The sequence below is a fragment of the Leuresthes tenuis genome, unplaced genomic scaffold (genome assembly GCF_036924035.1).
Source record: "Leuresthes tenuis unplaced genomic scaffold, fLeuTen1.0.hap1 SCAF_20, whole genome shotgun sequence".
Lineage (NCBI taxonomy): Eukaryota > Metazoa > Chordata > Actinopteri > Atheriniformes > Atherinopsidae > Leuresthes > Leuresthes tenuis.
In genome coordinates this window covers 13,947,252-13,973,588 of record NW_027325374.1, presented here as the reverse complement: position 1 = coordinate 13,973,588, position 26,337 = coordinate 13,947,252, and the positions used below count along the sequence as shown (strand labels likewise).

Genomic DNA, 26,337 nt, shown 5'->3' with positions numbered 1-26,337 from the left:
CCAACCCCTCCCTGTCCCTTTCCTCCATTTTAGCCATGAGGCATGACAACCTTCAACCTCCTGATCAAATGTCACATTTGCCCAACACAGCATGGTGCTTTGACAGACATGAGTCCCTCACTGTGTTTCATTAATGCAGATATGTTGCATTTTGAATGTGAGTTGTTTAAAAGGAACAAACAAAATTACTGGAGCTTTTACAAGGTAACAGTTGCAAACACAATTACAAGATATACTATGTCACATAAACCATGAGTGCTCATCTCACTCAGTTTTTATTTCATTTATTTTTTCAACTGGTGGAAACCCTCATTAGAAGCATTAGGGACACTTTTACATATCTAAATTTCCTATATATCTCCTGATATACTGATTTATGAATAACCGTTTATGAATTCAACACTTGGAAAGATTTCTCATTTTGCTTTTTTTGCTCATTATTCATTGTGAAAATAGAATCTATATTAGTGGTCGCCATGGATTCCATGTGAACTAACAGCTCTTACACAGTAAGGTGAGGCACAAACATAGTTTTTTTGTCACTCAGTGTTTCAGTTTAGGGAAAGTTTGCTTTCATAACACAAGCATTTTGATGTTCATTTCACTTTAATTTGTGAATTCATACAAAACAGAGTGTATTCAATATGGCAATCAAAAGTTAATTTGAAAGTGAAAGCTCGTTTTAAAGAAACTGGCTGAACTAACACTGAACAGCCCCTAGCGTCAGTTTATTGTGTTTACTTTCTATCTTTTCTAAATGTTAAGTATAGAACATAATTTGAAAAAAAAGATTTGTATTACCATTGAGGTTAACACTGGTATAAGCATGTTGGTTAATAAAATTTCTTTAAAATGACAGTTTTTGATTTCTAAAATTGCATTTTTTCACCAAAACAATCACAATCCAATGATTGTCTGCTGTTGCTAACATCTGAAATGGTTGGACACCACTATTTTCTTTTATGTGAGTGTTTACTTGTAACATGTAAAGTTGGTCATGCAATTTAGTTTTTGGAATGATCCAATTTGGGCTGTAGCCTTTCCACCTGAACCAGCCAGCGTGGATTAAATTTTTTTGTAATTTTGAAATTGATTTGCGTCTTCAGTGGACCTCACCTCAGCTGAGGCTATATACCTAAATTGCACTAATTAAATCTGAAAGCTAACCATTTTCTTTCACCACCAAAACTTATTTACTATGGTACTAAGAAAATGTATCTCAAATGTTTGCTTTTGAGATCACGAGACATTATTACTAAATCAATATAAAGTCACTTTTGAGCTTGAGAAACTATATCGGAGTGTCTAAAGTCACTGCTAACTCAAAAACTCAAAGACAGCAACACAGGCATTTTATTTTCAGACCTTTAAATCCAAAAATGGGAAATTCAGTGAGTCGTTTGGATTCATAGAACAAAGTTATGTCACTTTGCAAGGTTATCCAGTCTCTTCCCTCTGTATCACTTTCTAAACTAAACTCCAGATGATGCCGAAATTGGTGTCACTCAGAATTGGAATGTTGAAACTGTTTTGTTCTTTCTTTTTGCTTTGCGACTAACATTGAATCTTATTACTTGTTATATAGTTCACTGAACATCAGAAATGAATCAGCTAATACTGTGCTATCAATACTGTGACAATGTTTTATAGGCTGGCAAGGAAAACCTATATCTAATTGGTCTTATTTTATTTTTTACAAGTTGGAAGTTGGAAACTGTGATTTTTCAGCTATCAATGAATTAACAACAAGTACAGTACAGGTAACAGTCTTTACCAAAACAGCATATTTGAATAAATTCTTAATGTTAGCTGATGAAAAATATAACCAATCATAGAGGAATGATGTGATAGAGAGGTCCAAGGTTTATGAAGCTAATATGTGATTTTTCAGGAATTACAGTGTGAATTCTCTATGGTGTTATTAACTTACGCCCCTCAGTGTGAGTTTTAACAACTCGGACTGTTCAACACATGACTCGCAATAAGATTCTGCCTGAAAGAGGTATCATAAGCCTACCAGCTGTCTATGGTTGGACTGCAGATGAGGGAAATGTTAACTGTTTGTGAATAAAATTTCTAAGCAAGTACAGTATATTTTTATGAGTTTGGCCTGTGGTCTGAGCTCTCAGGCCATCTACGTAATATCATGCTTCAAGAGTTATTAAGTGCAACAGATCTCAAAAGAGGCAGACCCCGAGGAACAGAGTGGAGTCAAGTGGGTCAATCCATGCCCTAAAATTATCCGCTTGAGAAGATATATAAATTAATAGATGAAAAGGGTGCTGCCATGCTGTCTCTCTGTGTTATTTTGCCCAAAGCATGTCACAGACAATTCATTAACACTTCAATAACTTTTATCAGCTTGAGATTAAAAAAAAAATTATATGTCTCCTTTAAATTTGTCAGACTTTTTCAAAATTTTGACTTAATCAGTGCACGTCAAACCTAAATCTCATTAGGCTTAGAATTTGATGCCATTACTAACAAGAGGTGTGGAAATTTTTCATTCTAAGATGCATCTCGATGCAGATGTGAACAATTCTGCCTTATTGCAAAGGTAGAACATATTCGGGAATTTGAAGCTGAAACAAAATTATAGTATATGATTAATAGTTGGTGATTTTTTTGGCCAGAGAGGGACAATAAGTTGCATATGTTATGTGATAGAACAGATCAAGACAGAGCCAAGCAGTGACTGATTTAAAAAGAAATGTTTGAAAGCGTACATCTGGGCACACTTTGGTGAAACCGGAAAGCATTCACTAGATCAAACACACATGGTGTGTAAGATCTGCATTGTAAAAAATTATTTTTGTGTAATGCAACTAATATGAGGAACCACTTCAGATGTTTTCGCCCCCCCACCAAATGTCTGCAACCTTGAGAAACACAGCCAGCAAGTCTAATAATAACAAGGTGCTGTCAACTTTGTGCTCTAACTTGGTGAGCGGGAAGAGAATCTCCAAATCTGTGGCAGCCTTAAAAGACAAGGCTCAACAGATACATTTAGTTGTAGAGGATCACAAGTTTACCCACCTTTTAAAGCACTCTACAGCCACATTGAGGTCTTTGGAAAGGATTCAATTAGTAAAGGCAGCTGAACTGCCATTAGAAGAGATTTGTGGACTTAAAGGGTGACTGACTCGAATGGAACATACGGTATGCATTGGAGGTGGGTAACTCAGACACTGATACGAGATGCAGCTTTTCATATTACTAACAACTGTCAAAGTTTGAAGTTATCTGACTGCTTATATTTCTAAAAGAAAATTGAACTATGTGCAGTCATTAAGTAATGTAAAGATGCAATATACTGAGACTGAATTGAATTAAATCATTTATTAATCCCAAAAGGGAAATTATATAATTTCAGCATCACTTAAAAATCTGGTATTCATAAAACGAAAAATTAGAAAAATAAATAGACATGAGAAGAGCAAATAAGAAGAAAGATGGTTGGATTCCTTTGTATCTCAAAGGAAACCAATTTCCCAGCGCTGTCAGGATAAGAAAGGGCCTCTGTGAAACCTTTGTATGCCTGAGTTTTAGATCGAGATTTCAGTTGACGAAAAAAGGTGCCTCAAGCCAAGCGATTCTGACTTTGTACAAGGAAAAGAACCAAATGATCAGTACTTATTTGTGTTTTTTCATTAACCTGAAGCGTACAGTCATGAAAATAAAGTTTGGGTGGAAAAAAGTTGGGAAAAAAAAACAATTATGATAAGATTGGTTTGTTTTAAATTTTGTTTTTAATGATGTTCAAAAATAGGACCCCATTGGATTGTCATATGATCAAATGAGTCATACATGACAAATATACCAAAGCAGACGCTACTGTATATTACCACCAGAGGGAGATGATGTTTTGTCATGATGGAGAAAGAAATGAAAGAGTCAGTTTCTGCCGACATTTCCTCACTGCTGCCTTCACTCAGAAAAAAAAAAAAAACACTTCTGCACTGGGCTGATCCATTACATTGCCATCTGATCGAGATCAAAGTCTGGTCAAAGCTCTCACAGGACCTCGTGGACTTCTGTCTAAATTTACTTCTATCCCAATAAGCTCAAGAATATGCGGGCAAGAGTGTGGACATCATTATTCAACAGTGACTATCAAATATGAGTTAAAATGGGCAAATGAGTAATGGAGCAGGTGCTGCTGGTCCTGGGTTAGTTTTATACTCCTTAGCTTCCGTGCTGCTATGCAGAGCAGTTTTGCATCCTGTGACTCCCATGAGATGACTAACACCACAATCTCTACAAAACTGCTTATAACAAATGGTGGGCAACCATAAGTAGAAGATAAATGACTTGTCAGACCACATTGCTATTTTGATGTCCTCCCTGCAATATATTCTGGTAGGCGTTCTCTTAAAGGTTTGAACCAGAGCACTCATATAAGGACAGTTATGGTCTCTGACTTTTTTACTTAAACTGTAGTGTGAGTGTGATGTGTTGTTTTCAAACTTTTTTTTGTTTCTTTAACCAGAGATTATTCTCCATGATTCACTTATGCAGTCAAATAAATTAATTGTTTTATTTGGTCAGCAAAGGAAGACTTCTGATTTCGCTTATTTTCCACAAATCCCAGTCACCAGATCCAAGAACAGGATGTAAGATAGCAGCTCAGCTCCTGATGACACATTGACGTCCAGTGTCTTGGATGTTTAGATACAGTTTAAGTTCCTTAAAACGAAACGGTGAAAACTGCGCTGAGATTGCTAAAATATCATGACAGTTTACAGATGCCCTTAGAGTAATAGATTGAAATCATGTGACAGATGGCGTGTGTTTTAAGACTGAAAATGGCTTATTGCAACAGTCCCTGACTAAAAACGACGCTTGTTGTGAAGGCTGGCATCGAAATAAAGCTCGTTCTCAAACTTTCCGTCACATCTATCCACATGTTATCCTTTTGTTTCTCGGAAGAATTTGGATTTTCACTATGTTCTCACTTTGTGTCTGATTAAATCAGTCGCTGTGTTGTTGTATCCAGACCCTGATGTGCTGAAGAAAAGACTTAACTTAGACCGCCTGTACACAATATTATTTCTCAGAAATTAGAAACCTTAAACAAACTGACACAAAACTGAGTTCACTTTGTTAATTTATTTGAATTTGATTTCAATGATTTTTAAGCAGTTTTAATGTCTCTGAAAAAGCATCTCATGACTGTTAATTAGTTGTTCATTCAAGCTGCTATGGAGATTAGTTCACATTAGATTGCATTGACATTCATACATTTTAAGTCTCAATAGTAGAAATATGTTCAATTATGACGCTTTATTGATATGTTTCTATTTTTTTTTTTCAAAATATAAAAAGATAGATCATGAACATTCCATTGAAATATACTTTATACAGTTCTTGATGAGTTGTCTTTGTGTCCCAACATTTCAAAAATGAAATCCGACATAAATCACAACCAGATGCTCCAGTGACCACCTCTTTTCCTCATCCACTCTCCTACTAAGACCGCAGTACAATGGACCAGTACTCAAGTCTGTTTTATACAGTTCGATAGCATGTAAATGAATCTTTGGAATGCTTACGTGGATACATGATGTATGAACATTAAATCATGTGTATACATGTGGGTATTGTGGATTTTTAGTAGTTAAAATAATATTTCCTATATTAGAAAAATGTATTTCGTATGATTTCCTCTAAAACAACTCTTCGATTAGTTCGATTAGTAAAATAAAATATATTTTTACGTGATTGTTAAGTAACTATGGAAAGCCATAAAGCCACTACACATGTGGTTGCAATCATCTGAACTGATGACAGCACATCTGTGTCTCATGGAGCATACAGTAAGTGTCTATCAGTGGCATTCATGGTGCAGATTGCATACAGTGTCCTTTGTGAATTAGATTGAATAAAAATATATGAAACAGAAACAGGAATATTAAGAAAACGGAAACAGAATCCTGTCGAGGATGTTGTATCCAAGAACCACAGGACACTTTCATAGTACCTGCAGAGGACATGTCATCACAATGACCTACACAAAAAAAAAAAACACAAGTGGCACCTACTTATCATGTAAAGCAGTTTTGTTCTTTTGGTTGTGTGAGGTGTTTCTACATAAAATCTCTAACATTTTCTTACAGATCGCAAACCTTTGAAAAATAAAACAGACTTAGCACTCTCGACACTGTAACTCATTCTGTTCAGCCTGTCTAAATCAATTGGCAGTATTATGCATCGGAAAAGGAAAGACATCTTTATCAACCTGGCGTTGGCAGAGCAGTCACAATGTGGAGAACAAAGACTTGGCAGACCTTATGGTGAAGACGGTGGCAGAGAAAGACACTACATGGTCATAGAAACAAACAAAAAAAAAAAAGAAGCTGGGTGACGCACAAAGGTTTTGCAGGTGTACAAATCAACTTTGAAGTTCTCCTAAACATCTCTGTCACCATCAAAGCCATAGTAGCTTAGTGCCTTCCAAATCGGGAACTGAAAAGTGTGTTTTAAAAAGATACGGGACAAAAAATAAAATCCCATGAACCATTTTTGCAAATAGACAAAAGTTCAAGACCCTGTAAAACCAGCACAGACTCAACAGAATTGTTGATTACTCTCTGTTGTCTATATCACACCATTGAGTCTCATATTCTGGTGAGCCTCCAACTAAAATGTATTAGGAATGGACGGAGGACCATTCAGCTGCCTAAGCTGAGCCCTGAACCAGCAGGGCCTAAGACTCACTTAGAACACCAAGCCGAGGATGACTTTTTTGAAGAACCCTCAACAATGAGATTCTTTTGACTTTTTACACTCTGATTATTACCCCCCCTTGGTGGACACTGGTATTTCTCACTGTCTATTTCTCACTTTCTGACATCATTTTGGAAGCTCTGGGTCTCTTTGATTGGCGCTTACATGACTGTGTTATGTGCTGCAATGAGCGAACCAGCAGGACGATTGTAACTCTACAGTAACTGATGGATGCAAAGACCTGACCATCTAAAAAACGAAGACAAGCTACCTCTACACACTCATGCTGACCACTGTGAGTGTGAGTAGTTTTCAGTTGCCTCTCCGAGGAAGACGTTTCTGCTCTACAACACGGCACAGTGTTTATAGTTATCAGGACGGGATTCATGACAAACAATGACAGGAGGCTAAGGGGAAATGTCAAGACTTTGTTCCCCCTTAAGAGATTATCAAGTCATAATGCATGCGTTTTTTACACATCACTGTGAGGTGTTCACATTATCGTTGTCTATATACTAGAATTTATTATGTTAGAAAGAAAATAGCAAAACACCAACATCCACACACACTATCGGCACACCTGAGTCCTTAAAACCACACACAAACTTTGGAATGGCAGTCAGTTCCATGCAAACCTGAAATCTCTCTCGACTTTGCCAGTATGATATCGCTTATGGTCTTAGTTGTCTTTATTGGACGAGCCACACTTGTACTCGTGTTTTCCTACTGCGGACGAGGGGAACAAAACTGCCTATCCCAAGGAAATCCTGCATATGAGGGGCATTTAAGACCCATAAGAATCTCTTAAACATCAAAGCTTTGAAGATACTTTAAGGACTCGAGGTTCTCCGTTTTACCTGCTACAATCATGTAACAACACTTGTATTATTGCCAAAGGAAAAAAAAAAAAGAAGCAAACTATGAGTGCTAATTCAGCTGTTAAAGTTGTGGTATGGAGAGCTGTTGTTTTAGAAAGGCTGCTGCTTTTGCTACGGAAGTTGGGCAAACAACTTAAAGAGGAAACATGGACTTTGTGATTAACGACAACTAACATCCTTTGCACAGACGCTACAGGCAAAGTTTGTTGACTGAATACTTAGAAAATATCCCGCTTAATGCATTACAAAATAAAACTATGGCAGGTCATAAACACTGGAATGAAGAGTGTAGGGCAGTAGTAGCAGAGAGATTTCATCAAACAAAACACAGTTCAGGGTGTACTTTGCAAACATACATGTTTCAATAATCACATTTTTTTTACTTTTCAAAACAAAATATAGCTCTTCTCTTTCATTATAATCTTTTTTAAAACATTAATTGCATATAACATTTTTTAATTTATTTTATATATACTTTTTTTTTGTATCTCTAGCACCCTTGTCTTCAACTAAGGGCTTGCAGAAAAGACAGTCATGCAAAGTAGTCATGCTGGTAAACAAAGTTACAAAAATGCATTATCTTTTTTTTTTCTTTTTTTCCCAATTATCTCAACATCCATCCTTTATCTTCCTCATGTCTGTATAGGCAAGAGTCAGTCATTGCTCATAGTCTTTCCCATCGTGGGGTTAACAATATTGCAGACCCCCCCATGAAGGAATATTTGCTTCCTTCCATTGTTTTCCTGGACTCCATTTCACAATAGAATGTATTCTTTTCACATTTGCATGAGGTTTTTTTTTTTTCTCCCTCTCTCAACCTTTCCTGATCAGGAACATCCTCCGAAGTAATGGAGAGTTGTAGAATCGTTTATCAAAATATAGATTTGTTCTCTTTGTACACATCCACACTTGCTCTACTCTTGGTCCATTTCGTCCTATTTACCCCCTCTGCCCCTAAACTTCATCTTGACAACGACTTGCCAGTGAAGTAGCTGTTGGCAGCAAAAGGGACAAGAGAAAGACAGGGCAGTATGCATCTGGAGATTCTTGTGCCTAATTGGCAGTGTTGGCCTTTGTGTTAGGGGAAATATTTTCATTAGGTTGGTCCCATTTAAAAAATAATATACAGTCCATCAGCTGATGGACAGTTTCAGATATACTGACGGCAGTCCTTGCAGTAGGGAGCAGGGAGGAGGACATTTTTGTTGTAATTTAGGCAGGTCAATATCCCTCACCCGGCAGGGTGTTAGGAGTTGATTTGACTCCTTGAGTCAGTATTTACCCCCCTCATGGCTGCTTTAGTCAGACATTGAGATAATACTTATATGTGCGTATAGGCACAGGATTCCAGTGGCAGTTAAAAGGATTGAGGGACAATGGTTAGTACAAGCAAGAGTAAAAGCTCCCCCTATATTAAGTATTTGTCCTTATCTACTATACATTACAGAAGGTCATTCAGCAAGGGCATGCTATAAGACCTTTGGTATCCCACACAGATTCTGGTGCAGTCCTGCACATCAGTACATGAGAGATAAAGAGCAGTCTTTTTCCACCATTATGGGAGAGGGACTGTTTTAGGAAAGTTTAAGTGTACATACATGATTTGTTTGGGCTGATGCTACATGTGCTTCATTTGTTCAGCTTCATAGTTGGTTCTGCTTTTGATGATCTCGGTTCGGGTGAGGAGGGCAGTGTTTCAAACCGAAATAAGTTAATGGAAGACATAGGTTCAATGGCAAACATACTATACAAGTGCTAAACTTCAACAAGGGACTATTGTAGCGTGTTGTGCATTTGTGATTGATCTCGTATTTGTGCATTTCTTCTTTCCTTGGAATGTCAAGCATTTTAATGAATAAGACCGATCCTTTGTCTCTCATGTACTCCCGCCATTATTTTTTTTTCTTCAGCAAAAAGGACCCCAAGAGGGAAATGACATCTAGAAGATCCCTTGAATGCATAAATTTCTCGCTCTTTGAACTGTTGATGGATTTAGTCAAGTTATTTCCCAGCCAACAGTATGCTACAGTATGTTAGCAGAGATGCTACATTGTTCATTCAGTCCAGTTGAAGACGAGCGTTGTTTTCAGAAACTCTTGGAGTTGCTCAGTTGTTCAGCACTGTCGATGGTGCCGAGTTGGTCAACAAATAAGATGCCATTAATAATGATGTTAGAGAGATGTCATCTGGAATGTGTAATCAGGAGTCCTTTTCTCTCCGAAAGTGTGTTAGTGCAATGCTCAGTCATTTTGCAGAGAAAAAACAAAAAGGAGTGAAAAAAGGAGTCAGATAGTTGTCAAAAAGTGTGGTCAGAGTTCCAAGAGGCTGCTTTGGTAACGATGTGAGGAGCAGACCATGTGATTTATTATTTACTTTTTTATTTTTTCAAATTGATGATTAACCTCTGGTCTTTCTTGTCACCCCAGAGATCTCCTTTTAAACTGTCCATCCGTGACACGCCTGTCACTTATGTGGCTCCTGCCGCAATTTTGCTTACCGGTTACTGACTCCTCATAAGAGAGAAGGCGAATGCTAGAAACTTAACACTGCAAAGACAAAAACAGAAAGCCATTAATTATAAGTTCTCTGACAGCACATGAAATGTAAAAAAAATATGTTGATTGAGACTGGTAACATTATGATTAAGAACTTGTATCTAGATTGATTTATAAAAGTGCACACCTGATTAAAACAAATCTTAATTCTTAAGTAGTTTTTTGTTCAAAATAGTCAATTAACTGGATTTCCATAACACAATTCCATAATGTTACTGTCATTACGAGCAATAGTGAAATAATCAGGGATTCCCATTACCTGTAAACTGCAGGTTAACTGTGTCAGAATGAAGTACACAAACAACGATGACAACTAAAACATTCTCTATCATACAGATACGCACACATATAAGCTGGAACAGAGGTTCATTTGGAAAGACAAAATCAAGAAGTTGTGACTTTAAATACGGTGACAACATTATTGGAAACACAAACAACAGAATATATGAAACCAACTGCCAGTCAACTGACCGGCACCATATCAATTTTCACTGTACAGGAGTGAATTATTTCTCTAACATTTCAAAGTAAACAACAGTAGGTGATGGAGAGCTTGTGATTATGTTATCCACTAATATGTATGTGTTTGTATGTGTGCAAACAGTTTAATTTACATACAGTATGGAAAAAAAAAACAGAAAAAAAAACAAAAAACACTTTTGACAGATTGACTCATAAAAACACGCTTGATGCCAGTTGTGGACATTTTCACATTAAAAACAAAAAGCAGATAGTCATATTTTATGAAGGAATGACTCACATATGCAGTTTCAGGAGGGTTAACACCAATTCTAAACCACACATCATCTAAAATGAACAACAGGACATTCATACATTTTACATGTTTTGCCTTCAGATACGGAAAAAAAAATGATGCACATCGATGATGTACATTCACTGGGTGAATACACACTTGTGCTGTGGTGTCATCAGCAGACATCCTCCCTCACTGCAGTTGTGTTAGCTCTTCCCATGTGCTCTTCGTTTCACTCTTCCTCTGTCAAAGTCCACTGCATGTGTGGTGTTCATCATTTGTGCACCAGGCCAGTTGTTAAGTAAATGTTAAATGGGTAAATGGTAAGCATTGACATTGCATTCTATCAATAAATTAAAGGTAGCACATTTAGCAACTTATTTGTATATAAAATGGATTTAGATTAAATTTACAAGCTGTGTAAAAAGATTGCAGTTCCTATAAAGAGTCAGGCTGTTACTATGTTTGTAGTGTTTGCTTTGTCCATTCCTACTAAGACAAATTAAAGCTCCCACAGCATCTAGTTATGTTTAAAATAGGGGAAGTAAACTGTGAGAGAGGGGGTCCCTCTCCTCTCTGTTATTGATATTTCATGACAAAAGATTGTTGCCAAAAGTTATTGAAGTTTGAAGATACTAAATTCCAGAAGTAAGAAGAATATATTGTCTTTTAACAGACCTGTGAATGGCAAGTCTCCACAAAAAGTCTTGAATTTTCTCAACAAAAGCTGAGAAGAGGAAAAGCAGCCGAGTTTCCTGCCAGATTACATGCTTTATGAAGTGTTAAAAGTTTATTAGGTGAATTTTGCTTCGTGAAAGCCAAAAATTACTCTTTACAAGAGATTTAAAACCTTATTCTTTCTCCATGTAATCAGTAAATCATATGTATTCATGGTTTTAAAACACAATTGATTATTGATTCATTCCTCTTTAAACTGTGCTAAAGAACTTTTCTTACACACAGTCATCATGCTTTGGTTTAACACCTAACAGCTAAGTGACTGATGACATAAGGTGATCAGAAGTTGTAGGATAAACTTTTGATGTTGGTACTTATATAAGCCTTATTATTGGCATTTATAATTTTTGCACTTGCAATTTCGAATGCACAACTCTGAGTACCTCCATGCGATACTTTTAACTGGCAAAAAGCCTGAATTCATTGCACTTCTAATCCTCAATGGTTGTTATTTGGTCACATGGAGAGGGAAGCCCATACTCTTTAGATCCAGTATAAGGATTTTCAGCAACAATACTAATTCCAATTGAAGCTCACTAGAGAAACAGATTTTCAATAAACATCTATGTTCCTTGTGTTGTGGCTTTCTTTGGTGTTTAGTAGTGTTAAATCATCAGCCTCATCAATGAAAACTTTTGCATTAGATGTGTGGTCAATAGCCTGATGATGCTGCATGTTGCCTGCAGATTTTGGCAGCTAGTGCAGGTTAAAGGCTCCAATGGTCATTTCGGGAAAGTGAAAATAGGCCATGTTCAAATTGAGACAGCGCAGCAATGTCAATCATGGTGTAAGCTGTACAGAAAAGTACTCTGAGGTAAACATGAAAATGAGATACAGTATTCTGGTTCTTCCTGGTGAGTTTTATGGGAATTGTTTTACTGAAGTACACCCATAATCATAAGAACCATTTAAAGAGACAGACAGTATAAACAGTACATGTCTGCATTTCTTTCGCCTAAAAGCTGCACTTTTATACGTGTATTTTCAAGACATATTAGCAACAGCTGTCCATTTATTTAGTTGTATTGTGTATTTACCCCAAGGATGGCACAACACAAGACTAATAACTCACTTGGATCATTGGATTGTTCTTAGTTATCATTAGAGATCATAACAGTTCACCATACATAATAAAAATAAACATTAAAAAAATGAGACAGTAAAATAATGATGATTAACAAACAAATATAATGGCAGCTTGTAAATGCAAAAAGAAAGCCAGGTTCTGTTTCCAACACTTGGTGTGGACATACATATTAGATCAGTTAGAATCAGTGGTTATGAAATCTCCTCTACAACACTCACAAACTATACATGGATAGGTTAATTTCATATGACTTTAATGTATTCACATGTGTAGATACAGATATGTACACATTCATTAATAACCACTGACCTATCAAGCACGACTTCAAAGTTTTAGCTAGTTGAATCTAGCTAGTGTGCATCTTATATTGAGTGCCTCATAGAGGCACTTAAAACAAATGCCTATTTTGTTCACTTCATCAACATTTGCTTTAGAGTGTGATAAGTATTCATATTGGTCACAATTATGTGATCTAACTCTTATTAAGTTAAAGATAACTCACAGTTAAAACATTCATCAGATTAATTTTTGGACAACACAAAGGAAATATGGAAACAACAGTAATTCTATAAAGATAAATGTCATCTGAAAGCTGCATGTGTGACTGTATGAATCTTGTATTCCATTATTTAGTTGTATCATTAAAGAATAACATTTGACCATTTTCCTCGACTACCGACAAAGTGCCATGTAAGGCAAAGAGTCTGTAAAATGTAACATCCACATTGGGGAGTCATGTTGTGATTATATACTATGCGTCTGCGCTTAAAGGGTTTAATGACAATTTGAGCAGTGAGAGAAGTGACGCTTGCAAAAGTTGCAAACTACACTTCAACTTTGCACAGGTGGACTCTGATTAGCTTTGACAACTTAGCCCCGCTCAATCACTGAACAAAACCTCCCGCGCGTTTCGCTCATTACATGTTCACAAAAGATTTGTCCTGGGTCATAATCAATTTAAAAACCCACTGTCCCAGAGTTTTCCTAGTTATACTTCTACAAGTTTGGGTTGACGTACATCAAGGAGCACAAAAATGCTGTGAATCACTTGAGAAACAAACCTCTGCATGCTGTTTCAGGCATTTTCAGACAACATTCAAAATACTGTTTTGTTCGTTTTTTTTAGATGAAAATGACACAACACTGAGTGTGACAACTTTGGTCTGAAGGTATGTGCGATGGGCTTCAAAAACCTGTATCGGACGAAGCCTGCCAAGCATGACTTCTTACAGTGACATGATCTATCCTAAACAAGACCATCAACAAGAGATTCAAGCAAACATTAAAGTGATGTAATAACTTTTATCTAAAAACTGCATATCTAAGTTTTCAAGGTAAGCGTCTGGAAGCACATGGATTTCTGACCAAAAATTTAAATCTGGACCATAGATTATGACAATAAGACTTTCAGGACTCTAAACAAGCATGGAAATACTCTCCCTTCATACCTGCACATCTTGGTCCACAAGCACTCAGTTCTATTTCTGGATTGAACTCTTATTACGTTCCTGTCAATTAAGGTTCTTACAGCTACAATGTCATATTTTTTGTACAGAAAAGTCATTTCTTACAATGAAATACACAATACCAGTAAAAATGAAGAAAAATATAAAACTTTTACAAAACTTAATCCATCAAAATTGGCAACCACAACATCAAAATGGAGTACAAAGGCTTGAAAATAAAAACTGTAATAGAAAATATTAAAAAAAAAAAAAAAAAAAAAAAAAAACAACAAGACAAATGGCTCATGTTATAATACCTTTGCACACTTATACCTGGAAAAGCTGATTTAAAGATAATAAATTGTCCACCTTCTGAATCTGTGCATTTTTTTTGGTTAAAAATATATCTGCATATTTACATATGTGTGTGCACAGCATGTTTTCCAGCATAAAAGTAATATTGCATGTTTATTGCATATGTGAATGTGACATAGTTCTAATCTTTTTTTGCTCCGTTGTTAACATAAGCTCGACATATATGTAAAAGATGAGACTTCCGACAAAAGTAAACTCATTTACTAAATAACAAAAGCTGCAACTTGCCTGAAAATTTTTTTTAGGCACATCTAATGCAAAAGATTTAAAATCAATTTGTAGTCGGTATGTTCTTTTTTTACATTTCTTTTTTTTAATGAGGCAAAAAAAGTTTAAAAAAACGACAGTGATGAGGTGAAACGAGCATGTTTACATGTTCTCATGTGTCTATTCTTGTTTTGGAATATAATCTGTATTTTATGCAAACATGCAAGCTTTAAAGGTTAGTAATTAATACTGATTGTTAGTAAAGTGCTTGTATTTACTCAAACTTTATGATTAATTATAGTCATCCATATTTGATGTAGATCACATAGGTTGTACTTAGTTCTTTAAAGTTGCTTTTGGAGTAGCTTTCTAAATACATTGCACTTAGTTTTCTTCAAGAAGAATAAAATAAAAGATTTTTATACTACAAGTACATATTTCATTTATATGGCTGTCCTGATTAGGATTTTTCCAAAGGCCCATTCAGTCATTTACCATTATCAAGGATGCAACTTATTGTATGAAAACCAAACTGGGTATCTTTTTTTGTTTTGTTTTGCTTTTTTTGACAAAGGCTATTTAGGAAAAAGGAAAAAAAAGACAGAGCCCGCAGGCAGAGGCAGTTCTGCTGATGAGGTCTCGTGCTGCTAAACAAAGTTAACAACCACTAATATAAGACGCTAAAAAAACAATCTGAATCAGGTTATAACTGAGTCTAATGTGCATCTCCAACAGCACATCTTTCAGAGTTGCTTACCACCAAAACTAACTAAGTGATTTCTTTTTCAAAATTACAAGAAGGATCCAAATCAATGTTGCTGTAACCTTAAAAGTGGAATTTTACAAAAAAAGCTCCCTGCTCACAGGTTGCACCTTTCCCACGTTGTAATCACAAGCTAACAAGTTTAATTTGAGGGTAAAACAAATTAGAATAATAACTGTGTGAATGTTCTGAAAAGAAATGGTTAAAATTGGATAAATGGAAAGACATGCATAAATGGAAATCTGCATGACTTGGGCCTTCTAAATACTCTTACTTCCAATTTCTTTTCTAAATATTTTTCAGGTAACGAATGAAAAAGTGTTTTGGGTAGCTGTTTTACAACAACACTTAGGGCTATCGTAGGTTTTGCAAGAGAAGAGGAAAGCAATATTCTTCTTTTGAGTATTTTAGTTAAATCCTTCATTTGTGGGTAGAGGGTACAACTATCCTATCATATACAGCTGTACCACAAATCTTATTTGAGTCAATATAATATTATTAAGTATTTTGCTGATATGTGTCCATTTTGCTGCAGTTTCAGATGCTCAAAAGCCATCAAGTTTTCTAGATTAGCCTGTTGGTGTGCTGTGACCCGACACCCAGTTTATGATAATGGATCTTCATATTCTGGAAGCTCATGATATTATGGTGATTCTAAAGTATTTGTTTGTGGCTAAACCTGAATGCAAAGTACGCGGTTACTTCTTTAATTTCGGAGATGCTTGAAGTGTTACTAGTACATCACAAATTCAATCTCAGAAATCTTCTCAGATTATATCCTGCTTTTCTCTATAACTCCATACTCTTTATTTTTACCTACAGTGATGCCATAAATATAAGCAAATCGAACTGTATCGGATACTGCAATGAGCTAATAGCTACCCCCATCCTAGAGTGACTGAAAAGACTTTTAACTGTACAATGGAGGTTAACACTTGCATTTATGGGATCAGATCAGCAATATAATAGTGGAGAATACTCTATTCTTTTCTTTTTCACTATGGCTTATGTTTTGTTCTTTGAGCCCTGGACATTGTTTGGCTGTGTTGTTAAAACTATCCACATAAAGTGTCCAGTTATGACATGATGTTGAGTTAACACTGCGGTCTACAGAAGCTTAGGGTTTACCAATACGACATCTACTCTGTTCTTACATTAATAGTCACAAAAGACAGAATGTTCAAACCTGTTCAGCATCAATCTAATCTATTCAATCTAGTCTTGTCTTTGGCTAAATTAACCAAAACATCTTGGATGATGGCCATCTCTCTAGACAGAGATGTGAGCTTAGTTTAGTTTGGTCCAGAACACACAAAATTAATGTCTATTTACACATCTAGGTTTCAAAATGAACATGTCCGCATCGGTTTTTCTCAACCCGTGACACCATTTCATAACTAACCAATTCAATAGTTTTAACATTTCTTCTAATCATTTTTAATTATTGTACTGTTAAAGCTACACTTAGTACTTTAACCCTTCTGCATACCTGATGCATGCATCACAAACTGTTGAATTCACTCTAAATTCAAGTTCATTTAATATTATTGCTATTGTACTCGCACGGTGTATAATGCAAATGGAGGCTTCGGTTTGACCAGTCCACAGCTAATCCAATGCATTTCTTTATCATCCAATCGAGTGCATCCTTTCTGCTACAAAATGGAGGGGATGGGTGAACGACAGCGGCGCAGTTGTCCCGGGGTCTCATAGGTCTCAAAGGGTGGACTAGTGATAGGTGCAAGCCGCAGTGATGACCCAGCCATTCCAGATATGTTATTCAGACTGCGAGATTTCTCGTAGCCCGTTGCTTTAAGAAAATAATTTAAACCATCATCCATTTCATTAGATCATATCATGTTATCATGTTTTTTTTGTTGTTTTTTTTGTTTTTTTACATAGTTTGACATATGCGTACAAAATTAATAGAAATCATAGGTGAAATGATTGGGCACATAATGAGAAGTTTTCCATATTCAAGTGGTTTTTTTTTATGAGGGTTACATAGTTTTAAAACATGAGATTTAAGATGACATAAAAGGATATCAAAACGAGAAGAAGCACACAAGTGAAGAGAAAAAAGAAATTGAGGATAAATTGAAAATGTTGTCAAAGCATAAAGACATGTAAAGGGCACACAAGGACAGACAGAGACAAGACAGACAAGACAAAACAAGAAAATGCGAGTTATGACATGTCTTTTTTCCCCAAATACATAAAGCAAAACATTTTTTAGATATTAGGAAAATTAACACTAATTATAGGCCTGTTGCATAAATCACCCAACATTTCATCAAGCGAAGAAAAGTAGCTGATGTTGAGGTGCTTTAGACAACCATTTGACCAATAGTACAAAGCTGAACATAAACACAAAGTGGCAATTACCCACATATCACTGATACAGTGTACTAGTTGACCACAGGAAGTTTCAAAAGGAAAACCTTAATAAAAAGAACACTAACAAATTTATATAGGATAGTCAATTGGCTTGCATTATGCATCACGAACAGCTCACTTAGCATTTGCTTTTGACTTCTATAAACTTCAGATGGTCAACACGAAAATGCTCTCTGCAACTTTAAAAAAAACATTTCCTCTCTACCAGTAATCGCAGCCTGCACTGAGGTCAGTTTCTTTTTCTGCTTACAGTGGGAAATGACACACGCGAAAAAAGAGGGATTAACGACTAAATCCAGCTGCGCAAGTAAATTCTAGCCCTACTCAAGGTGTGTTTACAACTTATCAAATCGCACATTGGCCATTGTGTCCTTTCCCGCTGTATTTTAGGTGTGAAACACAGCATGCAGATGTTGAGTTCTCCCTGTAGGAGGCCGCCACAGAGAAGGTAGAGCTGTGCTGACGGCGTGTTGTCGCATCAGGTGAAGTGAAAAACACCATTGGTAGGTAACAGTTATCTACCAATGGTTGGTTAACTGACATATGATGGTTGGAGCTTTAACAGTTACAATATGAATGTTTTATTAGCTGAAAATGTAAGTCATTGTGACACTAACAGACAGACATAAAACCTCCAACCATCGCATGGCCACAGTCAGACAACAAGGAACACCCATTGATATGACGCCCTTTGTGCCTTCCTGTTGAAACGAGAAAATAGTTGGGCAATATTGGGTTGCACAGTGGCCAGCTCTGTGATTCTAGGCTACGCATCATTTTAGCCAACCATAAATAACAGTTCTTTTTTTACTCTGACTGGCTTGGGCACTCTAGCTGGATGGTAACTCTGTAAAATATTGATGATGAATTTTCACTGGGCTTCTAAGGCTTCAAGTCATATAAAGATTTCCAAAAGGCTCTTCGCCAAATCTGTGGTGCTGCTTTATTCTCAAGCTCATTCTGTTCAAACATTTCAAAGCAAACTCTCAAGCGGTGTCACATGGCAGTCGTAAAAATGAATGTTTGCTGATAAGAGAGTGAAAGACGAGTACAACATATATTGAAAAACCTCAACTGCTTTTACCGTTGAGTCAGAGCAACACTTGTTAGTGTATGCAGACAAAAAATGCTCTGTGTTTGGTGATCTTACATGTTCTACCTGACAAACCTTTCATCTGACTTTAGACTGATGCTCAACATTTTCATTGTTAAGATTTTAAACCCTCCTTGTGTTGAATTTTGAATGATGTCACATGTTATCTAGCATACTTATATCTAATTCATATCCACCTTACAGTTAACTGCTCACTCTCTGACACGTGCCTGAGCTGTATCAGGTTTCCCCTTCAAGCAAAGTGCTGATGCGCCACGTTAAAAGCATCTGCCTGATGAAAGGTGGGGTGGATTTTACTGTTAGGCAGCTACAAGAAATAAAATGTGTGTGTGTGGGTTTCACCGACAGTCTGACTATAAAACAATAGAGGAATAGTTTGTATTTCATGAACAGATTTTACATTTCCAGCTATTCATCGACAGAAACTGAAATATGATTTAAATTTAACTAAATGTGTAACTAGTAATCAACAAACTGTAATGTACCTTGTGAGACTGTTTCATTCGAAAGCTGCAGAGTTCTCTGAATAATTTATTACATGTCTTGTTTCTGCCAAAAACTAACCACTATGCTGTAGTAATGACCTGGCCATAACTTTTTTAGTGATTAGATATTATGCTACACTATGAATACTAAGCTCAATTTTAAGCAACTGCTTTACCCGCATGCACTCTTTTTAAACAACAACGGATGCCTAAAAGAATCAACATGTTCAATATGTGGAAGCTTTGATCTGAAGTAAGAACAAAGGCAGATTTTAGTTTGAACTCCACTCTGAAATTCCCATATTTTCCTGCTGATCAACAAAAATCTGCATGCAGCGTGCCAAATGTGAGTGAAAGAAAGAGAGGAAGAACGCACACTGTTCATGTGATGAAAACTACTGAGAACACGGTTTCGTATATGCTAAGAATATATACTAAGATCTTCATCTGAACTAAGACCAGTCGAGCGAAGGTAAAGGTGGTCATGCTTAATTAAACTGTTTAGTTTCTGCTTTAAAGAAAAAACGACTTTATTTTTAAACCTGGGCGCTACTTTCCCATGTTTTAGAGGCTAAATGATTAATAGGGACAAAAATGTTTGGAATTGAGCCAAAATCGAGTGAGTATGCTATAACTAGGCACGCAGAGAGTGCCGTGTAATCCAAAGAGCAGCAGTCCCTGTCAGCAATATGTGTTTTGGGTGCAGCTTTTATTCTCCTATTTGACTGGCAGCAGTCATCCTGGTGAAAATGTTCACCGCAAAGATAAGTGCATGGCTCAGTAAATGGACAGGGCTAGTGCCACTATGGCTGCTGCAACCTGAGCATTTCCCAGTCTACCCTGAAGGTAGTCTGTGAAAGCTTTGCAAATTGCGGTGCCTCGTTTTGCTTTGTTTGCATTGATTGTTTGCTTTCCAGTCTTTAAGACAACAGAAAGCTATGCTTCCTGTAATCCAACTGTGTAAGTCAGCTCCTTCGCAGAGCTCTCACTCACGTTTTCACTTTCAATACTCACCTCCCTTGAGATTTCAGAGCGTGACTTCTGCCTGAGCAAAACATGCGTTGCATCACACACAAATCTTTCTCTGCAGGAAACCTACCCATAACACTGTCATAGTCTTATAATACCAACCTCAGTCTATCAGCTTATTCACTGCGACACAGGATTTTGCTTTTTTGGATCACACTGGAGTTGTTCATTGATTTATGTCTTCACTCAAAACTGGAGCAATTACATACATTTTCATTTTCACACAATCAGACCCTAAAAGATGGAAAAACGTAGCTTGAAATAGCCACGTTTGGTGTGATTAAGATACCTTTAATTAGTCTTTTTGATACAAATTTAGAGGATTTGGAATTAGAATATCAGTAAAATATCAATAAAGAGAGAAAAAATGTTCTCATCTAATGATTACGCAAAAGGTGAAAGTGATGGAGAACACTGAGGATAAGGCTGTATGATTATGATTCACCTGCTTAGCAGACAAATTATGAGTATTAGTTTGCTTTTGCTGATATATGCAAGTATTTCTTTGTAAAATCCCCAAAAAAACAATATGACATTTTTCCGAAATGAGCATAAAAACGCGTATAAAGTTGTCTTAGCCACTGCAGGTTGTCACAGTCTGCTCTCCTCCTCTTTTGATTATCTTATGTATTTACAACAACATCAACAGGGGTTTAGTGCCCTGGGATTCTCTGTCAGGGGAAATGCCGAGTCTGGCTGTCATTGTATTCAGTGATGACATAATTTCTGTCCAAAGTCACACTTAATTTACACTATGGAGGGAGTGCGTACCTACCTAGAGTCAGACTTTAGTTACACTTGCACTGCAGTGACGGCCTGGGGATGGGATGGAAAATGAGTGTTAATCACAGAAGGAGAAGGTTATGTAGAGGGAAGACACAGAGGAAGAGAGAAGGAGCTGCAAATATTGTGGCCAGATTGTTTACCAAGGAAATGGTCTCAAACTCAAAATAAGCCCTCGTAGATGTACTGTATACATGTAGGAAGCAGGAAACTACATAACCACATATGAACTTCACATATGTCCTGTCACGAGGGCGTGTTTCCCGCAGATTCACAGGCCTTGCTGACTGTTCAGATTCTATTCTTAGAATGGCCACATACTGTATCACTCTCAATTGCCTGTTGAAGATGGTTTGATCTCCTATTACCCATAATTACATGTATACATCTCTTCATAGCCATTACTGGGGACACAGTGTGCATACAGTGTATACAGTGCCTGTCATCTTTTCTGGAGAAACTATATGACTTGCAACAGTGTCCTGCTTCCTCTTGGTAGCAGTATGTGGGTCACAGAGACCTGTAGAGTATGCATCAACTTGTATAATTAAAGCTCTAATCCACTTAATATTTCATAACTTCTCTTAATTATATCACACATGTGAATATTAATTACATGTGCTTACATATGCACTGTACATATACATGGATTGGGACTCATTACTTCTTCTGCAGGGTAAAAATCTGGCTCGGACTGAATATTTGCATGTTGTGATGAGACAGAAGACGCACAGGTAAAGTTATACACAACAGATCATGCAAGGCAACGTAGAGGTCTTATATTATGTATAAAGCTAAAAGAGAACAAACAGAGGACTGACAAGTGGCACCACATAAGACACGTGTTCACATGAACTGCTTTACACAAGAAAACTTGTCGGAGTTCATTTTAGAGACAACATTTTGTTGGCGCTCATTACAGTAGTTAAAAAAACGTCTACAACATAAATTGACTGTTGTAAAGTGCAAGAGCACGAGCAGAAACAACAGATACCGTGTGTTATAAAAAACCTGCCTTGCAAAAGATTTTTTATCAATAGTCAGTCCTAATTAGTTTTAGAATTATGAATAGAAAACAGTATAGGTGGGATGAAATGTGGATGTGAACTATTTTTGGGTGTTTGTTTAAACAAGCACCATGTGTTGATGAGAGCTAACAGATAAAGCATTTCTTATTCCTACTCTATGAAAAAAAAAACAGTTTTTCACAATATGGGTGTAGATATTCTAGCTATTTAACATATTTTTTGGGTCAAATATGTCCTTGAGATGATGTCCTTACCCAGTGAGATTTGCACCACTGTTGTATTATTTGTTGGCAGTTTTCTTTGTCGTTCCAATTAAAAGATAGAAGTCAACAGAGGACTGATAAAACTTACAGGAGAACACAGGAAGAACACAGGGGAAGTCAAAGCACAAAACACAGTTGTACAAAGCCCAGAGACATTAAAAAGAAATAAACCACAAACAACAGCAAAAAACTTGTAATTCCAAATAAATGTAACTTAATCCTACACAGACTAAAAAAAACAATAATGCATCCACACAAGAACACACAAAATACAAATTTGAACTGAATTTTGACTGAAAAATACTCCAAAGAAATACAAAAATACACACTATGTTAGAAACAACACAAAAAAGCACAGAAAAAAAAGAAACTAAACTAAATGAAAACATAACTTGTACACATACAGTTAGTAGAGAGAGTTGCAAAGAACAGAGAAAGAGACAAAGAAGTAGAGCCTGAACTCAACATGACCGAGGTCCTTGACAAAGGTCTGAAGGAGGGATTTGAGTGTGCAATCAAAGAGACGCGATTGACCGTTTGACCTTTGTGAGCCATGCATATAGCACTGGGTGCACAGGAAGTCAAATGGCCAGCAATCACAAGGAGGACACAGAGAAGCTGAGAAAATAAGTTGGCAAAGACATCTTGCGTATAGATCTACCAAATAAATCACAAAAGAAGCACACAAGAAGGAGTCTTGGAAGACATGAGAATCCCTCTTTAAAAATACCAAGGAGAATATGTATTTTCAGCAGAGACTGTAAACTTGTTTTTGTTTTTTGTTGGGTCTTTTCTTTCTTGATAGTTACAGCTTCTCTTAAATCACAGATTTCGTAGATTGCTAATCATGTAAGTTTTTAAAGACCATAAATCTGACTATATGTGGCCGCGGTTCTATTTTTACTATTCCTGTACAGGTCACTTGTCTATCAAGGGGCTGTATGCACATGACCTTGTTATCTAATGCTGGGAGAATCGGGTTTCAGAGAAAGCAAGAAACAGATCAAATTTCTCTGTAAGCACCAAGTGGAATCTCTTTCTGCAGTGCACAATTTTCAAGATACTAAAAAGACAAGGACCGTTTTAGATCCCCAACCAAAAGGTACAAATTAAAGTGTACAATTTGCCTGTAAATTGCCTAAAGCAGCATCCTAATGACTCCAGCAATTATTTTCCTCAGTGCTCTCCTGATTTGCTTTAAAGAGGGATTTTTGTGGCACTTAAATTGTAGTTTATACAGAATCACCATTTAAAACTGTAGGGATGTCAGCGACCTCTACGTGAAAGGTTTGGACAGCTCAGGGCTCGCTTACCTTACCATAGCCACTTTTCGGTCAAATCTGTCACAGCATTTGTCTGTCTAGTCAGTAAGTGTGTAAGTGCTTCAGTCGCCGAGTGCAGCTCATATTCCTTTTGATTTCTACCCAGGTCTCCACTGAACGATTAAGAAAAGTCCCAGAACTTTGCACTACACTAGGCACTGAAAGCACAGTTGTATAGTCTTGGGAATAGTATTTCAGATCCATTACACGCTCATTGCACAATATTTTGTATATCAACTCTGCAATGTTGTAGTCACTTTATAAGTTGACATAATTTTTTGCTGTTGGAAGACTTTGGATGAAAACACAATAGATTTGGTTGTTTTCAGCATGCCATGTTTCAAGAAGTACTATTCCTTGACGTGGATGATTTCACTCATCCCCGTAACCTTAGGCCTTAGGAAAATCACGCACGGCACTGCACTCCATTAAAACTATCAAGGATGGCCAATGAATCCTTATAATAAAATTCAACATATGTGCATTTATGCATACATATGTTAAAGATTCAAGTGAATTTTATTCAAATTCAGAATAAAAGCCACTGGAACTGCTTTTCAGTGTCAACATATATTATTTTTGCCGCAGTTTTGTTTAAGATAGCAGTGCGTGCTTCTGTTTGCGAAGGTGCAGGTTTGTGGGATAGGGAATAAACATGAATAAACACAGTAGAAGGGAAAACCAAAATTAAGCCACACACAACGACACAAACACAACACTCAGACGGCATTGAGAGGACAGAGACACAGTGTATAAACATGTAAGAATGAAAAAGCCCACATACACACGCGTGATATGACACAACCTGAAGAGAGAGACAACAACAACATAGAGGCACATGAGACAACAACGTGATCCGCTGTTCCCGCTCATTCTTCTTCAGAGTATGTTTTATTAGTTACTCACACAGGACACAACAAGTGGGTTATTTTCACTTGAGCTGCTGGATGTGTTTGTGCATAGCCACATGGATGCCATCTTGCACTCATGACTGTATGCAGGTGTTAGGCTCTCGCACAGACACAAACATACAGGTGCACACATTTGTGCACGCTACTTGTATTGTAGAGACATACCATTTTCTTTCCATATTTTCTGCTTTTTTTTTTTTAAACATATTGTACATTGATCATTGAGATTATCGCTGCAGTTCACAAAAACTATGATAAAACAAATTATCATGCAACAGGACATTGGGCTGAAGTCAGGTTTCACTGGATGAAATGACTCAGATATCAGATGATGAGCCCCGAAATGCCTCTTTGCCATCCGGAACCCTAAAATTCACATTCTAACACTACGTAACCTTAGCTCAAATGTGCGCATCAATCTTTCGACATAACACTTAAACTCGACAGCACACTTTCAGGCACAGATTACGCCATTGAACATTTAGACATAACATTGTGGAAATGTTTGTGTGTCTGTGATTTGAGGTCATACATACAATGTGCAGCTGCATCTGTGTTAAAGTGGGTGCTATACTATCATGGCACACTTTGTACTATTGCAAAACATGCCAAGTCGTGGAGAGCTAGATCAAAACTTCTGGAGGTTTCCAGTCAAAAAATGACCAGGCTACGGGTTCCCTTAATTTATTCATATTCATTATTCTTTACTATTTCCAGTGTTACCTCTGGGCTATGGTTTGATCCAGGAGGAGGTGGAGTTTGCATTGAGGTCCTGCTGTAGCAGAGACCCCTCCATCTTAAACCAATCCTCAGTCAGAGGGGAGTCTGGGCTGGGTGCCAGGGCTGCAGCCTCTACAGTAGTTTGTTGTCAACAGGGGGCGTTGAAAGTTTGGAGGGAGTGTTTTAGTGCAGGTTGGTGGTAGTGGTGGTGGTTGGATCGCAATAGTTAATGGATTTAGGTGTCAGGTTTTCATGAGCATGAGGATAATGCACATGTACCAAAAAATGGGGGGAGAATAAGTTTAGCACAAAGGAAAAGAAGGGGGGAAATGGGAGTGGGAATGGGGATTTAAAAATGGGGGAAAAGGGTAACCAGGACGGGAAATTTAGGGAGGTTAAATAGGAAAAGTCATCAAAAGGATGGGTTAAGTTGGGGTGGGAGGTAGGAAGGCCAAATAAAAGGATGATGCAAGGCAGGAGGGAGAGAGAAACAGACAAGGAGAAACAGAAGTGACGAGAAGTAAATTAATGCATGGTCAACTGTCTGAGTCCAGAAGACAGAGAAAGACAGATCGTTTCTGAGTATAAATGAATGTGACATCATGGGACGGAGAACTAAATGCACAGACACCATGAAAAGATGGAGTACATGACTGAGGCCGTGTGAAGAGAAAGAAGCAACAGAGAAACAGAGGCAGAGAATCTTCTGTGACTGAGGAAATCAAAGATGAAACCAAGCAATGAAGGAAACACAGAC

General features: G+C 37.0%; 1 protein-coding gene across 4 annotated transcripts in view; it reads right to left on the bottom strand.

Annotated features, from left to right (window-relative positions):
• Positions 1-5,294: 5,294 nt before the first annotated feature.
• Positions 5,295-26,337, bottom strand: part of LOC140278967 (voltage-gated potassium channel KCNC1-like) — a 48,332-nt gene continuing 27,289 nt past the window's right edge. For 2 of the 4 annotated variants that reach the window (XM_072374111.1, XM_072374109.1), the window contains one exon: positions 8,134-17,338. In XM_072374111.1, the coding sequence (XP_072230212.1) occupies positions 17,184-17,338 (155 nt within the window). In that variant the 3' untranslated portion in view covers positions 8,134-17,183. Of the gene's footprint in view, positions 17,339-25,583; positions 25,713-26,337 lie in introns of all 4 variants that reach the window. The other 2 variants (XM_072374110.1, XM_072374112.1) reach the window with 2 other exon arrangements.